Here is a 14,877-nt window from a genome sequence, read left to right on the forward strand (position 1 = left end):
TGGACTGCGTCCCCCAGTGTCTAACGAGCAGACACCTGCACTGCAACTAGCCGTACAATTATGAATAGACCACCTCTAATGCACATTGCACTGACCGTTAGTTTTAAACAATACCTACAAAAGATTCAATTCTCGAAATGCAGGGCTCACCACGGACTGGCGCGGCAATCTCTCGCGTCTGACTAGCCTATGTAGAGGGTGTGGACTGACCGTGTACCTGTGTGCCTGCTCGTTTGAGTCTAATGGCCAAATACGTGTTCGAGAAGCAGAAAAACGTACGACACGTTCGATTCTGTGTTTCGGTGCCCCCGTTTTACAAGACAACTCACGGTTTCACCATTTTGTCAGAGTCGACGGAACGTGTGGCAACTGTGGCCGCAGCCCCGGGGAGTGCCACAATGCGAGAGGGTTTCATCCCAGGTTTGGACGAACCAGCTCGAGAATACCTGCTTCGAGGGAATGCCCCCTACACTTTGTACGGAGGATATGGTAAGTTCTATCCTCACGGTCCCGTTCTCAGGGGAACTGCTTCGTATTCTGCTGCAGTTTTCGCGATGGCGCGCAACATGCAGCCGACCAAAACGCGCGGGATCTCTTGGATGAGTAAGCGCAAAGGTGCAGAGAGAAGCGGGGCAGGAGAGACAGAGCGACCATGCGCGCGAGAGACTTTCGGAAGTACCTTTCACACCGGGATGCGTGGTGTCGAGTTCAGCGCTTGTCTCACCTCCGTTTGCCGTTTTGCAGAAGAACACGGCTGGAGTTGACAAAACTTTCGGGAGAGAGCCGATTCGGAACACGACGAAACGGACCGAACCTCGGATCCCGCGGTCCCTACTGTGACCCTCGCACACCGTTCTGGCGGCCGCTCGTTTTACTGTCGTCGGGGTTCACATCACGGCGACTTCTCCTTCCACAGAGGCTGTGGACTTGTGCAGCATACAGTCGAGAAGCTGAGGTTTCCTTGTTCGAGTGAGCGCTCGAGAGGGTTTCCGAGGCAACCATTGTGTGACCCATGGTGGCGGGCGACGTAGACAACGGGGGACCCGAATGACCAGCTATACGAGCCCTTGTTTTCTTTGACACGTCGTCCGTTCTAACTACTTGTGTCTGTGTTCGCGTTAAAGATCCGTTTTATAATGGGGACTCGAAAGGACCCGACGTTCTTCGATGTGGCCGCGGGATCTGTAGCTCTCAGTATCCGCTCGCGGTGACACAGTTCGCGGGCCTCTCGTTATTGCTGTCTTCCTCTCGTTCCTACACAGGTGTCTCTCCGTCTCCGCTTTCGAGTGAACTTCCCGGTTCAAATATTGGCTGCGCCTTCTCCGTGGGGGGGATCTGTCCGTGTGGACACTTTCGTTTCTTCCGCGCTTTCGGTGGTTTTGCACATGCCATCGAAACCCCCCTAGTCACAACGATGCATCCGCTCTAGAAATTTTCCCACCCCGGTCTTATTCGCGTTTCGCTCTGGGCCCATCCTCAGCAATCTCTGGCTTCAGAGACAGCAAACGTGTTTGGCTCTCGGCATCTCCGGGTAGGCTGCGCGGGACTAGTCATGTCTCGCATCGTTCTGTCTACCCTGTGTCGCCCTCGTCTCCCATGCTTCTTTTTTCCACTCCCGCGGATTCCCCAGTCTGCCGGGAGGCCCCATTTCGTGGCGACGGCTTTCTCACACGCACTTCGGCGCAATTTTGACTTCCTCTTCGAGTGCTCTACTTCGACGGCGGCTCACTCTCGCAGGCTGCGAATATGGGCGCTGTTCTCTGCCCTGTGACATCCAGGGAGTGGGTTGGCTATGGCCAGCAACTATGCTTCGCTTTACCTGAGAACTTCGTCACTTCGTGTTTTAGCGGACACTGAGTCGTCAGAGCCTGCGGACTCTCCACGCGCTGCCCGGAAGATGCCGCCAACAAGCGAGGTAGACCCCCCCAACGAAAGCGTCATGAGCGCTTGCGCTCGGAAGCAGTCTTGTAGGGGAGCAGCCGAATCAAGTCGCAAAGACGCCCGATGCTTCAAAGAGGACGAACCTCTGTTTCACCCAGGTGCCCTTCCAGTCACTTCGGGACGTCGGAAGAGTGCGTCCGAGTGCAGTGGAGCGCCGAAGACCACAGTTTCAGAGGGAGAAACCCCCGCAAAAGACGTTACGCGCGGGAAAGCCGCGAAGGGTAGGGGCGAAGACGATGCGACGCGACGGATAGGGGACGTCGGACACGATCTCGAAGCCCCTGGGAAGGAGTCCAACGTGGTCACGAGCGTCGGAAGAGATGACGGCTGGCAACCTCTCACAGGGACGGGCGAAAGCCAGCCGTCAGCAGCTCGAATTCAACCTTCCACTTCGGCTCCCAGCATCTCATCTGTCTTCCCAAGTGGTGAAAGAGAGCGTGAAGACCTCCCGGACGTAAACGCCCCTGGAGATGAAAGGCTGCCAGAACATCGGCGTCCGAGTGTAGGAGACAGAGAGGCGTTGGACCTGGGCGCAATCGAAGGAAGCTATTCTTTTGACACTGACAAGAAGGTGCAAGAAGCCGGCAAAGACGACGCTGCGCTATGCAGAGCTGGCAACAGTGATGACGAGAACAACGGTACGAGTACGAACTGTGCGTCTCACGAGTATGACAACGATTCGTCCAATGGGTTCTGCGCCGGGACCACAACAGAGATGATGTCTTCTCCTGACACCACTCGCACCACCATCAAAGACCGCGGCACTTCTCCAGGAGAGACGGCCTATGGCGAGGATGCAATGCGCATCCTTCTGAACATGCATGCTGATATCCTCGATCGCCTGAAACAGGAAGAGCAGGGACTCACTGAGGAAGTCGCCACTGGGTACCTGGGCCAGCTTGCTAGCGGCATTTGGAATGCGCAGCGACGGATCCCTTCTTTCGGCCCAGGAAAGACAGGCAGGGACCTCGAGGACGACGGACTCAACAAAGTAAGCGTCTACGGGATTGTGTGAGAAAGACTTGCCTGCAATATTCTCCTTCGCTGTTCTAGTTGTAGATGACGGCAGAACTGGGCGGTAGGGCTGAGGGGGGAACCAAGGAGCAGATGACCTGCGACTGAGTTTATCGCAAAGAGAAAACTGGCTGTCTGCCGAGTGTCAGTTTCTTTGCCGGTCACGCGTTCCGTTTAGAGGCAGACATCCTGGATGCAGTAGCCTGTCTGTCCGTCAGAGATTATCCAGCTCGATCTTCAGACAGCTCGTGGGCTGTGAAACGGTTTCTCTACTCCAGTGGCCTGTGATGAGCGCACCGTGAACTACCCTAGCCTCGTTTGCGTAGAGCAACAGTCGTGCTTCTGAAAACTGTGCAGTGCTCGCAGTAAAACCTCGAGTTTCACTACACAGGTGGCACAGATGCACAGACGCTGTGTCACGCGACTGCTTCGTCGAGCTAAGGAGACGGAATAAACGTGCCGTGCTCGCACATTTTGTCTGCGTGTGGTGTGCAGGTGCTGGTGCTGATGCATCGGCTGGACACTGCTGACACCTTGCCTTCGAAGTCCCTGTCATTTTCGCTGGACGCACCTTCCCCGTTCTACGAGTCCTTGCTGGCGACAGCCGCCTACCTCAATGACAATGGATCGCAACCACCCGATTCGTCTTTCTTTGCTTTCTCACCTCCGCGCCCTGCACTCGCCCCGCCCCCGCCGGCTGCTTCGTCCTACTTGCTGTCGATGTCACTTCAAGACTGCATCGCGCTTCCGCGGGCTAGCGTTTCTCTTCTTTCATCTCTGCTCTTGCAGGTAACTGAATGCTGAGTTGTTTTTTGAGTTCCTGGCGGACCTTTTCGGTTCGCGCTGCTGTTCTTCGAAAACCCTGTTTCAGAACTTGCCGTTCTGCGTTCGTCGTGTTCCACGTTTCTCGCAGGCGGTACTGAAGAGCCGTGTACCTTTGTGTGGAAGTCCCCCACTGGGACATCTCGTCTGGTCTTCAGGAGCGCCGCTGTGGCCACGATTTGATGCATAGCGCTTCCGTGTGTTTACGGACATATTGGTCTTGTCTTCAGCTGGACGTGTCACAGTTGTGCGCTCCCGAGAATAGACTGAAGCGTGCGCTGACCATGCAGCTTCTCCAAAAATTTCTGGGCGTCCACAAAATAGGTACGTCCGTGTCATTCGGACTTGCTAGCTAGCTGGAAACGCGTGAGCAGACGTCGGGTGACCTGTTCGTTGTAGAATGCCCAATCAGTCATCGTGACGTGGACAGACGACACAGCCTGCGACACGATCGAGTTGGCCGTGGTGGCTCTGCAGGCGCAGTCGTCGTACTCTCGCACTCTGTAAGGCCGGCTTCTCGCGAGCAGGACGTGAACTGCGGATTCGCTGCCTTTGCTGGTGCTCTTTCTCTCAGCTTGCTTCCTCGTTCCTTTGCAAGTTCCGTCAGATATTCCTTCTCCAGTCGTGCGGCGTCCACGTCTACGGGACCTGCATCGACATTTGACTACGTTGAAAGGGGACCGTTTTACATTTTTGTGGTGTCCCACTCAGGCAAATGTATCCACTCAGCCATGGTTGCTGCAGTGAGCCGGCAGGCCGTGTGCTCCTTCGGAGATATCGATTCGGAATGGAAATCTGTCACGAAATATGAGAACGCTCATGCAGCAAAATCTGCGGTGGCCTCCAATACCGGAGCGGATACGAGTCAGACAGACCAGCTCGCAGACGAAGAGAATGAGGATGTCGACGCCTTCTCGAGAAAGCCAAGCGACAGTCTGACAACGTATTTTCCCTCGTCGAGAAGGGCGTCAGCCACAACAAAGTTGGAGGATGAAAACGGACGGAAAAACCCAAACCAGTCGTGTGACGCAAACACAGGCGAAAGTCTGAGCCACTTGCTGCTTTTTTCGGCATACGAAGAAGAGGTAGGTCGTCTCCAGCTTCGGCCGTAGGCCCAATGATGGCGAGTCGATAGGACGTGTGTTTGTTCTGGTGTGAAATATTTACACGTAGGAACCTTTGATAAGAGACCAAATCGTGTGGAGTGACATAACGGGAGAAAGCAGGCGTCGTCTACGCTTTAAACGCCGCGAACGTTAGCGAATACTTTCACACGCGTGTGAAGCTGATTACTGCTTGAAATGCTCTGCCCTTCAGGCTATTGATAATCTTCTCTCACGACTTCTTGGTCGCGTGCCTGCGGGGTCGACGGCTCCGCCTGCAGCTCCGTCACCGTCCTTTTACTCTTCGTTTTCATCTCTGTCGCTTTCCGGAAATAATTCCTCGCCGTCTTCTCTGTCGTCCCTTTTCTCCGATTCGGTGTCCGCATCCTTAACCAGTAACGCGCCGCGATTGTCTTCCTCCAGCACACAAGCAGCGAGCTGTGATGTCGGAGCGGACGGTTCGGACACGTTCGTGGATCGACGCTCCTCTTCAGGTTGTCTCTCTCCGACTCCTCCGGAGGCAGCGATGGATCGCTTCCGCGCTTCTGAGGAGCCGGAGTTTTCGCTGTTTCTTCCCTACATGCATCAATGCAGTTCGACGCATCCGGCGAAGCAACAGATGCTGGAAACCGAGACATCTGCAGAGTTCGCCCTCGACAGCGAGGAGAAAGGCCTGCCCCTTCTGTGTGGTGCAGACACGTCCACCGTGTCCACCGATCGTATCAGGGGGCGACAAGAAGGCGCCGCTGCAATTCACTTTTTCGGCAGGTCTGACATCGATAGGAAAGCACCGGCTGTGAAGGACTCGGGGGCTTTCCAGCAGACAGAGACAGACAACACCCGAGCGGCATCGAAGACTGCTGATCATCTGCTCGGGATGTATGCTTCGGCCGGTGCTCAGTGGTTGTTTCCAGCTGAAACACCCGTCACAGGAGAAGAGGTGGTCCGCGGAGACACGCGGGCTCTCGCGGGTTGCGCCCGCACAGATTCCGCCGAGAGTGTTGGCGACAAACCGGTTGCTTCCCGAGACTCGCATTTGAAGACACACGAATTGCAGACGTTCTCTTTCCTGCACCCGGACAAGGATCAGGCGCTTTTGGATGACGGCGGAGAGGCGTCGAAGAGGCTGGAGGAGACGGTCCATCTGGTGCTTGGCGACGAAGGCGCGGAGAGTGCCTCACTAGCAAGTCTGGCCCTTCAAGGCTCTGCAGTACCCGTAGATGCTCCTCGAACGTGTTTAGGATCGGGACAGCAAGCAGCCGTCTTGCTGGCTGAAATCTTTGGAGACAGTCGCGGTTGTCGCGAATCGATTGCCTCGCCTGTCGATAACGAAAATGCTTCATTCGAAATCCGAGAGGACGGGCAGGTAGCGGTGGACAAGCCTTTGGCGGCAAGGGCGACTGGCACGACTGCGCCGGATGAGGAGGACCGAAGGCGGGAACTGAGTCTGAATGAGCGCCTGAGGGTTCTGTTTTTGACGAGTGAGAAGGGCTCAGACAAGTTGCTCTCGCACGGTGTCTGTCCCACAGTGTCGCAGCGTGATATCTCGAGGCCTCAGCAGACGGAGGCAACCGGGACGCATGCAGCCGTCAGCGATATCTGGCGGACTCTCCAGGGCTCTCTGACTGCGGACAAGCAGGAAGGTTTACTGCCCGATCTAGGAGCACTGGGTGGGACACTGCGGTCGGTTTCTGCCAGCAAAGGTACAGGACTAGCGGAGGCGCAGGCGGTCCGACAGAAGCTTCTATTTCTCCTTGGAGGTTGTCAGCGGAGTGTAACGGACTCCGCCGCTGGCCACTTGTCGACGCTCGCGCCCTCGGGCCTTCTCGCGTTCTTCAGCCAGACGCGCGGTTCGCAGCAGAATCGGAAAGGCCTCTGGGACAGGTCATCGCCCGTGACCGCATCCGTCCAACAGCAGCTCCTTCGCTTGGAGGCCCAGGGGCCCTGCAGCGCCAGTGCTGAAGGTTTTCTCCGCCGCCTCAGAGATCGGATGGCATCGGGAACTGCGGGGAGCCAAGTCGGCGGTCATGATGATCGGGAAGATGCGAACTCCGGTTTCCCGACAGCCGGTAGCACAGATCAAGATGCTGTGTGGTTGACTGAATCGCGGGCTGGCCTTCCCTCTTCAGCGACGTTTGCCTGCTCCACGTCTGGCGTCGGTAGCGCCGAGGAGTCCTCTCCCTGCGGTAGTGCACAGGCCGGACAGGCATGCGGCGAGGGAGGTCTTAGAGCGGGAAGCCCGACAGCAGACGTGACGTATTCGCAGCGGAATGCAACCCAGCGATGGGCAACGCAAGCGAGCACCAACGCTGAAGACGACACGTGGAAGAAGAATAGCACCCCGCTTTCAGCGCACGCAGACTCACTGAAGTCAGAAGCCGACGTTGGATTCGCCGTTCTTGGCGGTCGGGTGCCGGCCGGGAACGGCACTTCCGGAACTGGACTGAAGCCTCAGGAATGGCTGCAGGAAGGAAAATGCAAGGGGGAGTCTTCCCGACAATTTGACCAGCAATCGGAGGACCCGAAGCTGGAAACACAGGCGAGAAAGAATGGTAAACCAGCCACTCGTTCCTGCTGTCCCGACAAACTGGGGACACGCCGGGCGGGGACGCAGTGCACCAGGCGTCGCACCACGATCAGCAGTGACATCGCCGCAGGGGTTTTCCCGATCGGTGGGGAAGAGACTGGGGATGCGTCCATGTCCACTTCGGGCACAGGGACAGTTGATCAGCTTCCAGGAGATGGGGGGAAAGTCAGCGCCGAGGGTGCGCCAGAGGCGGAGCCCTCGGTCTCTGTGAAACTTTACGAGGCGAACGAGAAGGCTCCATTCTCCGTGGCGGCGGGGTATCTGAACGAGTCACGGCCTGTGAAACGGGGCAGCGCCAACTGCGGTGAAGCGGCTAACTTAGTTAACAAGGATGGAGGTGACCTTGCAGCGCGCTGTCTGCCTCAAACGCCTTCCCCGGACGCGTCGAACCCATCCAGTGTAGCTGAGAAACAGACAGAGATTCTAAACGAGTCTGGTGTGTGGGAATCAAGGAAGGAGAGGGTGGCGTCGTCCAAGAACCCTGCAGGGGGCGAGAAAACCGAGGCCGAAAGAGAAAAGGAAGCAGAGACCTGCCGAAGCTCCGATGGTAGCGGGCACATCAATGGTATCGGCAAGCCCAAACGATCGAGTCTATGTGGAGACACGGCCGCGGCAGGAGGTGACAAAGGAAGCAGAAAAAGTAGGGAATGCAAGCTGAAGGTCGCAGGCGCCTCAGGCGCCAGTCGTGAGCCTGGAGAAGAGGATGAGGAAAGCGCCGGGAAGGACAACACAAAAGCGGAACAAACAGATAAAACCAAGGAGCTGTCCGACGTCTCAGCGAACCGGCTCAGGGGGCACTTGCGGCCTGCATGCTGCTACTTCATGCGCTCAATGTGCGAGTTCTCCAGCGCGTGTGTCTTCTGGCATCCGCCCGCGTCGGAGAACCCCGAGAAGATCGTCTGCAAATATGGACGGTAAGGGAAAGGTTAAAAAACGTGTCTCACAGGACTGCCAACACCGTTCTGCAGACCGGGACCTTTTCCTGCGTTGTTTCCGTGTTTTGAAGCTGTAAGAGCGACGTCCACTCCTGGGGACTCACCTGTGGGACCAGAGTCCTACGGCGCCTCTATTCCATACCTACAGTGCATTTTGCAGTGGCAGCGCACCTCCTGATCGATTCGAGTGGTCTCGTCCTTGTTTCGTTTTAGCAGCAGCGATTAGTCCTCGTAAAGCGCTCGAAATCGGAGTTGCTAGGTTATCTTCGCAGCCACAATCCTGAGACTGTAAAAAAAGGACTTCTATCGCCCTTAAAAAAATGGGAGGTGTTGCAGAAAAACCAGGTCGCGCTGGATAGGTAAGTCGTGCTCTCTTTCGCGGTGTGTGGATTTTAGGGACGACTTTACAAGTGGACAATGCTAACCACGTACAAGTCGGGCACCTCTCGGAAAACGTGTATCGAGTGTGATTTTTGTTCAGAGTCTGCCACGCAAATCACGGTCGCCAGGTGACCGACCGCGAGATGGCGAGTATTCTGTACGATTTCGCAAAGTCCCTTTCCTCTCTTGCTGACGGCGAGATGGGGCGGGCAATCCACTATCTGCGCGCTTCTCGCCTCTACAACCTCGTTGCTGCTGCCGGCGGTGGCACCAACGGTGCGAAGGGAGCGATCTCGGAGAATGCTTCATCCAGTTCGACGGGGAGCGGCGGCGACGCCAGCGCGGTTACTGTTCCGGGCGACGAGCTCGACGAAGGCGCATTGGCTGTCCGAGAGGGCAAGAGAAAAGCCAGCCCCATCTCGAGCGCTGGAGCAGCATCAAGCGGTCGATCAGGCGCAGCCTCCAAAGCAAACCAGGGTGCCCGCGAGTCGAAGAATTCAGAAGGCACGGCCGCTTCAGGATCTGCGAGTGGCCGGCAACTCCCCAACCAGGTCAGACACACCTGGCAGGTCATGGCGGGAGTTTGAAGGCGACAAAGTTTCGGTGACCATTCTTGTGTAGAACATTCCACGTACGAATTGGTAATAGAGAGCCGTGGCCACACAGACGCGGAGACGCCGCTATGAGTGACCCGGCGTTGCTGCGAGCGCAGACATCGGAACGGAATGCGACACCCGGCAACGCTTCCGTTTCTCGCCTTATGGATTATCGGGGTAGTCGTGATGGCTCTCGCCACTTGTTTTCAGGTTATCGACCGGTTTTTCGGTTTGGCGGACCGTGTTCAAGGTCGAGATCTGTCTGCGGTTAACACGGCGTGGCGACAAGCCTACGGGGAGCACTTCCCGTATGCAAGGTACGTCTTCCGTCGTATATCAAATTGCGGGTTGTCTGAAAAAGCATGGGGATTTGTTTTTCTGAGTGTGTCTTGATAAGTGCACTCTTTCGCTCTTTGCATCTTGCTTTAAGAAGACAAGAAGGTAGCTTTTTCTAGGCAAAATACCCAGACGTGTGTGTGCCGTCAAGGTGGCAGGCTTGCCTGTAGACAAGGGACTAGTTGAGGGAACTCTCAACACTTTATGTACATATGTTTCGGACTTTTGTGCGTGAACGAAGACTCATATAATCGACGCCATCTCACCGATTCACCGGTATTCACAGTGCGAGGGATGCATGCGTTTGCGCTCTCCGCTTTTAGGTACGGTTTCGAGAAACTGCGCCACGCGTTATCGGGCATCCCTGGCGTCACTCTCGTTCTCCAGGACAGCAACGTGATGGTCTCCATCGATGAATGCCGCTTGAGGCGGTCCGGAGGGACATGCGCCGATGCAGCCGCTGCGTCGCCGGCCCCATGCACGACACAGCGAGCCTCGGCAGGGTCCGAAAGTGGGCCAAAGAAGATGTGTAGGGACTCAGGAGCCCGGGCAGAGCAAGGCAAATCTTCGCAACCCCTGGCTTCGAAAGCTGATAAAACCGCTCCGGACAACGCGTGGATTATGGTGCAGTATAGCGCCGCCACCACAAGGGCGACTCGCCTAGGCAACGGGCGTAGGCCGAGCGGAACTGAGGGTGGGACCCCCATGGGCTCGCCATCTACTGCTGGCAACGCTGTTACACGAAGCCAGGCCAAGAGCCTCGCGGACGGGGAAGACAAAGGCAGGAGCGTTTCAGAGGAAGGCAAAGACATGGAGACGCGTACGCAGGGCCCAGGAAGTGGCAAAAGCTGGGGCAGAGGAGCTCGGCCCCCAGAAGAATCGAAGCGACGCACGACCACAAGATGCCGAAGTACCCAAGCAGGGGAGAAGAGCCGACTGCCTGCGGAAGGTCAGTGGCGAGCGACTGGCAAGAGGGAGTTGGATCTTTGTTTATGTGCAGTAAAAGAAGGCTTGGGGACTTTAGAATTCAGGATGCTAGGAGATAAGGTGTGAGTCGTTGGTGGGTGTGCCGCCGTGCTGATTTCGAGTTCGTTGGATGGTGTGCTTGACCACTGTCCGGTTTTGATGCAGAACTTCCACCGCTCGTGTTGAAGGTGGCCCGCGAGCAGGTCGTCGGCGACCTTTGCTCTGCCTCTCTGCTATGCAGCGCATGCGGACTCCTTCTTTTAAACCCTCTCGTTCACCCAAGGTGAGTGTGACAGTCAAATTCGAATAGGCACTCATCGGATGCGACTTGGCGGCAACTGCCCCCCTGGTGTGTATGATTCGGGCCCACTGCGTAGCCGTGACGAGTGATGACTCTCTTCCCCCCTTTTGACAGTAACTGCGCTTTTGAGATTTTGTCTCGTGTTTGTGTAGGTGTGGGCATATGCTATGTCGGGACTGTTTAGTGATTCTCTCGGCCACGCACTTCCACTCTGTCCACCGCATCAACTTCAAGAACGTCGCGCCTGTTGAGCGTCGCCACGATGCTGCAGCGTCGCCGTCTCTCGCCCACGTGACCTCTGCTCTTCTGCATATGTTTCCGTCTCCTGCGTCGCTTCCGCTTTCGGCCCAAAGTCCGTCTGCCCCCTCCTTCTGCCCAAGATGCACGTACGGGGAGGCAGCACCGGCGACGAACTTGAAAGAGGCTTCCCGCCTTCCGGGGGCATCTGCGGCAGCGGCGCTGCGTGCTAATGGAGCGAGTTCCGGTTCTGGATCTGGAGGATGTAGTTCTCAACTGCTGCCTGCTCACGCACATCTCCCTCGAATGCTGAAGCCTCAACAGACTTGCCCGCTTGGCGAGTTCTTGTCAGCCGTTGCGACTGAGAAGGGGGTGCCTGCTCTACTCGGCCGGGTGCTAAGCAAGGTGCGAGTGCGGTGCTCTGCTGGCAAAACCATCCAGGTTTCTGGCGCGGATGCAATTGCGGCACAAGCCGGCGAGTCAAGAGAAGCCAAGGTCGGCGTTGATGCTTGGGGGCAACCGCACGAGACTGAAGTGCAGAAACCTTCAGATCCCGGATTTGGAAACGGAGTCGATGGAAGAAACAGGGAGAGGGCTTCCGTTGCGACGTTACGGGATGCGCTTTGCAGCAAACACCGCGTAGCCACGCCTTCAGAAGGAGGCTGCAAGTGGGACGGGGATTACGCAGGTTATCTGGAACACATCAAACGCCCTGGTGAGTGTGGAAGACTCTACTGGGGTGGGACGGATGTTCAGACAGACGAACCGCGTTTGGCGGAAGGAGGAAAACCTCCAAAATCCAGTCGAAACGGAGACACCCGGTTTCGGCACTAGTAGCGGCCGCCGAGGCGGCAAACGGCATTCCAACTTCGCCGGGTAACATCGCTTCGGAAGAAGTCAAACAGGACCGGCTCACAGGGAGTACCACAAGATGTACAGCACGCAACGGTCGCGCCCAGTGACTCAAAGACTTTCTGGGTAGGAGTGGTGGACCCTTTTGCTGTAGATGTTGCAGGGGCGGCTCAAAAAAAGGTTTCCCTGTGCTCTTGCATGGATCTGATTGTATGGAGATGTGGTCGGTAGAGGAAGTAAAGAAAAGCGTTAGTTGAAAAATCGACTTCCGAACCACCAACCAATATAGATTGGTACAAAGAAGTTACCATATCCTCCGTAAAAGGCCGGCCCACCAGAAAGGGATTTAAGCCATGCATAGCGTGCAGGGTTCGGGGATAAATAGGGTGGGTAGTGGTAGGGGAACTAGATCTCGCATAGGGTCATTCCTGGTTTTACAATTCCAACTGCGAGGTAGACTGTTAAAATCATGTGTAGAGCAGTATGCTTTAATAAAATGCTATTTCGTGGAAGATTTTGAAGGACTTTTGTTGTTGCGGCTTGCATGCGTCTGGAAACCTGAGCTGCAAGGAAGGAGTTTTGGACAGCTCCGAAGGGGGGAACCTGACAGCGACTTGGAGAGTCGAAAGAACGAAGAGTGGTGACGCAGGGAATCCGGGGAAGCAACTCACCACAACTTTTCCACACGGGGTACAAGGTAGTGCCTCCTACGGAGTGGTAGGGGTAGAGACACAGGGGCAATGCAGTGATTCAAATCTGTGTATTCTGGTGTTGTGCCTGATTCGGATGGTGAGCAGCAGAAAATAAGGTTCTCCCTGGCCCCGTTGCAGGGTAAGGAGACTCAGGATAGATTTTTAGTCAAGTTATCTTCTGTGGCTGAGATTGTGTTTTGTACGTATCTACAACTTTGCACACTAGGGAGGGTAGCGAGCTGTCCAACTGGATTCGGGGACAGGAATGTGTGGACTTGGTGGGCCGAACGGGCGGTCTTCTATCGCAGCTGATATCTTACAGCGACAATCACGTGGCACTGTGTCAGCTGCTGTGGTTTTTAGCTCAGTGAAGCAAATGGAGTTCATGTTCATCACCAGCCTGTTGTAAATTGTGTCCGAAGGACACAAGAGAGGCAGCAGGCGGGTAGTCCGGTGTCGTGCGCCAGTAGAAAGGGCCGAAGGACCGTGTTTGCTGGGTAGTGTGAAACCAGCTGGTAGGCAGCTGGAGAGGTGTCATGGGAAGGCACGCGGGGGAATTGTTGGTTGTCGTGCTGCCAGGTCCTTAAAATAACCCGGTCTGAATAAGATCACTAAAACAGCCAAAAAGCGCGTGGTCCTTTGCACCACAACTGGAGAGGGTGCAGGAGACAGTGCGGGGCTGTAGGAGCCACGCCGGCTTTGCACGGCTGGTAGGATCCTGCTATACGGTCGTTGTGGAGACCACCTGGAGTTCGGTGTCGTTCTCGCAGGCCATAAATTGGGTGTTTGTGAGTGCATGGTGTGTGTATGTTCACTGTGCACGGACAGCACTCACAAAATGTGATGTACCTCGTACTCTTTCAAGGATAAATGACGGGTCAAACGCTACGTTGTTTTCTACAGTTTCTTGCCCACGCACTGATCCGTGTCAGTACTGTGGGGTGAGAACTGGACGGACTCATCAGAGTGACTTGTTTATCCGTATGCTGGGAGGAAACTGACGTGCGGGTGTTTGCAGTGAAACTGAGGGTGCCTCTTCTGAGATGTATACGTTTTGGTTATATAGGCGGTGTAGCGGTGCCGTGTTTCGCACTGGAAATGAGGTATTTGGGATGAGGGAGCTCAGGCACTTGCGGAAGCAAGCGCAATGTAACTTTTGTTTGCAATAGCGATGCAAGAAACTTAGAGATTCGAAAGGGTTGCACCGGTAAACCAAGCCTTGTTGTTCAGAGGAGCAGTGCCACGCGACTACCTCATCTGCCGTTTGTCCGACTGCGGTAGGCAGATGCTGAAAACGGATCCGAATTACGATCCTCCTCAATGCCGCAGCAGCCTCGAAATGCATTTCTGTCGAGCCAAGCTATCCTGTTTGGAGTTCGTGATGGCATGCCTAATGTTGAAGATTGTGCCTTCAATGTCCAGGGCAGGGCATTGGATTGGATACCCAGGGAGCTGTGCTCCCATTAATAGGAATCATAATATAAGTTACCAGGCACACTACGAGTACGATGGCACTGATCAGATTAGCATCTGAGGAGTAGCTTTCTCTTGCTAGGGAGCTGAGGTAGTAAGATCTACTAGCTGGTGCTTTAGCAGTGAACTCAAGAAATCCACACGTGGAAGGTGATACCGCAACGCCTAAAGCGACAGTTTAACCCAGTTGAGTGCAGGGTTACAGGCTGCCGCAAAGATGTTCGTCCTCATCGTTGCCAGCAAGGACAGTGCAAAAGAGTCCGAGGACCTCCTCAACGAGGAGATAGTGATGGCTTTTTCGCGAATGACACATTCTCAGGGACTTCCCTCACTTTCAAAGCAGTTTTTTCCCAATTCCAAACATAAAACTGCAACCCCTGCACAAGCCGCCTTTCCACCCTAAGTTCTTTCATCTTTCTATGTATATGTGGAAAAGTGTGAAACGGCTCGTCCTCTGCAGGCTTCTGGGTGAACAGACGAAGTCTACCGTGCAATCTGGCCGGGTCTATAGTTCGTAGGTAACAGTGTTCAGAGGGCCCGTGCAATTCATGAGCAGTGTATGCACAGCATCCAAAGCAAAGTGTACCTCGTGTTAGTCCAGGAAAAACGACTTCCGCACAAATGCAACTATGGTCAGTATC

At 55.4% G+C, this 14,877-nt stretch overlaps 1 protein-coding gene across 1 annotated transcript; it reads left to right on the forward strand.

Moving 5' to 3' along the window:
- The first annotated feature begins 764 nt into the window (after positions 1-764).
- Positions 765-14,638, forward strand: TGME49_210300 (hypothetical protein). The gene is made up of 10 exons (XM_018779498.1): positions 765-2,932; positions 3,451-3,744; positions 4,008-4,101; positions 4,489-4,862; positions 5,095-8,381; positions 8,884-9,334; positions 9,590-9,696; positions 10,039-10,664; positions 10,847-10,964; positions 11,135-14,638. Exons 1-10 carry the CDS (start codon positions 1,793-1,795, stop codon positions 12,051-12,053), a joined length of 7,410 nt encoding a protein of 2,469 aa, XP_018636508.1. The 5' UTR covers positions 765-1,792; the 3' UTR covers positions 12,054-14,638.
- Positions 14,639-14,877: the final 239 nt, after the last annotated feature.

Source organism: Toxoplasma gondii, chromosome IX (genome assembly GCF_000006565.2).
Source record: "Toxoplasma gondii ME49 chromosome IX, whole genome shotgun sequence".
NCBI classification, from domain to species: domain Eukaryota; phylum Apicomplexa; class Conoidasida; order Eucoccidiorida; family Sarcocystidae; genus Toxoplasma; species Toxoplasma gondii.

Excerpts from the sequence above, each read along its gene's own strand:
- TGME49_210300 (XM_018779498.1), top strand. The coding sequence starts at position 1,793 with ATGGCCAGCAACTATGCTTCGCTTTACCTGAGAACTTCGTCACTTCGT. Across the intron at positions 3,745-4,007 it reads TTTCATCTCTGCTCTTGCAG|CTGGACGTGTCACAGTTGTG; the intron begins GTAACTGAATGC and ends TCTTGTCTTCAG. Across the intron at positions 9,335-9,589 it reads GCCGGCAACTCCCCAACCAG|GTTATCGACCGGTTTTTCGG; the intron begins GTCAGACACACC and ends ACTTGTTTTCAG.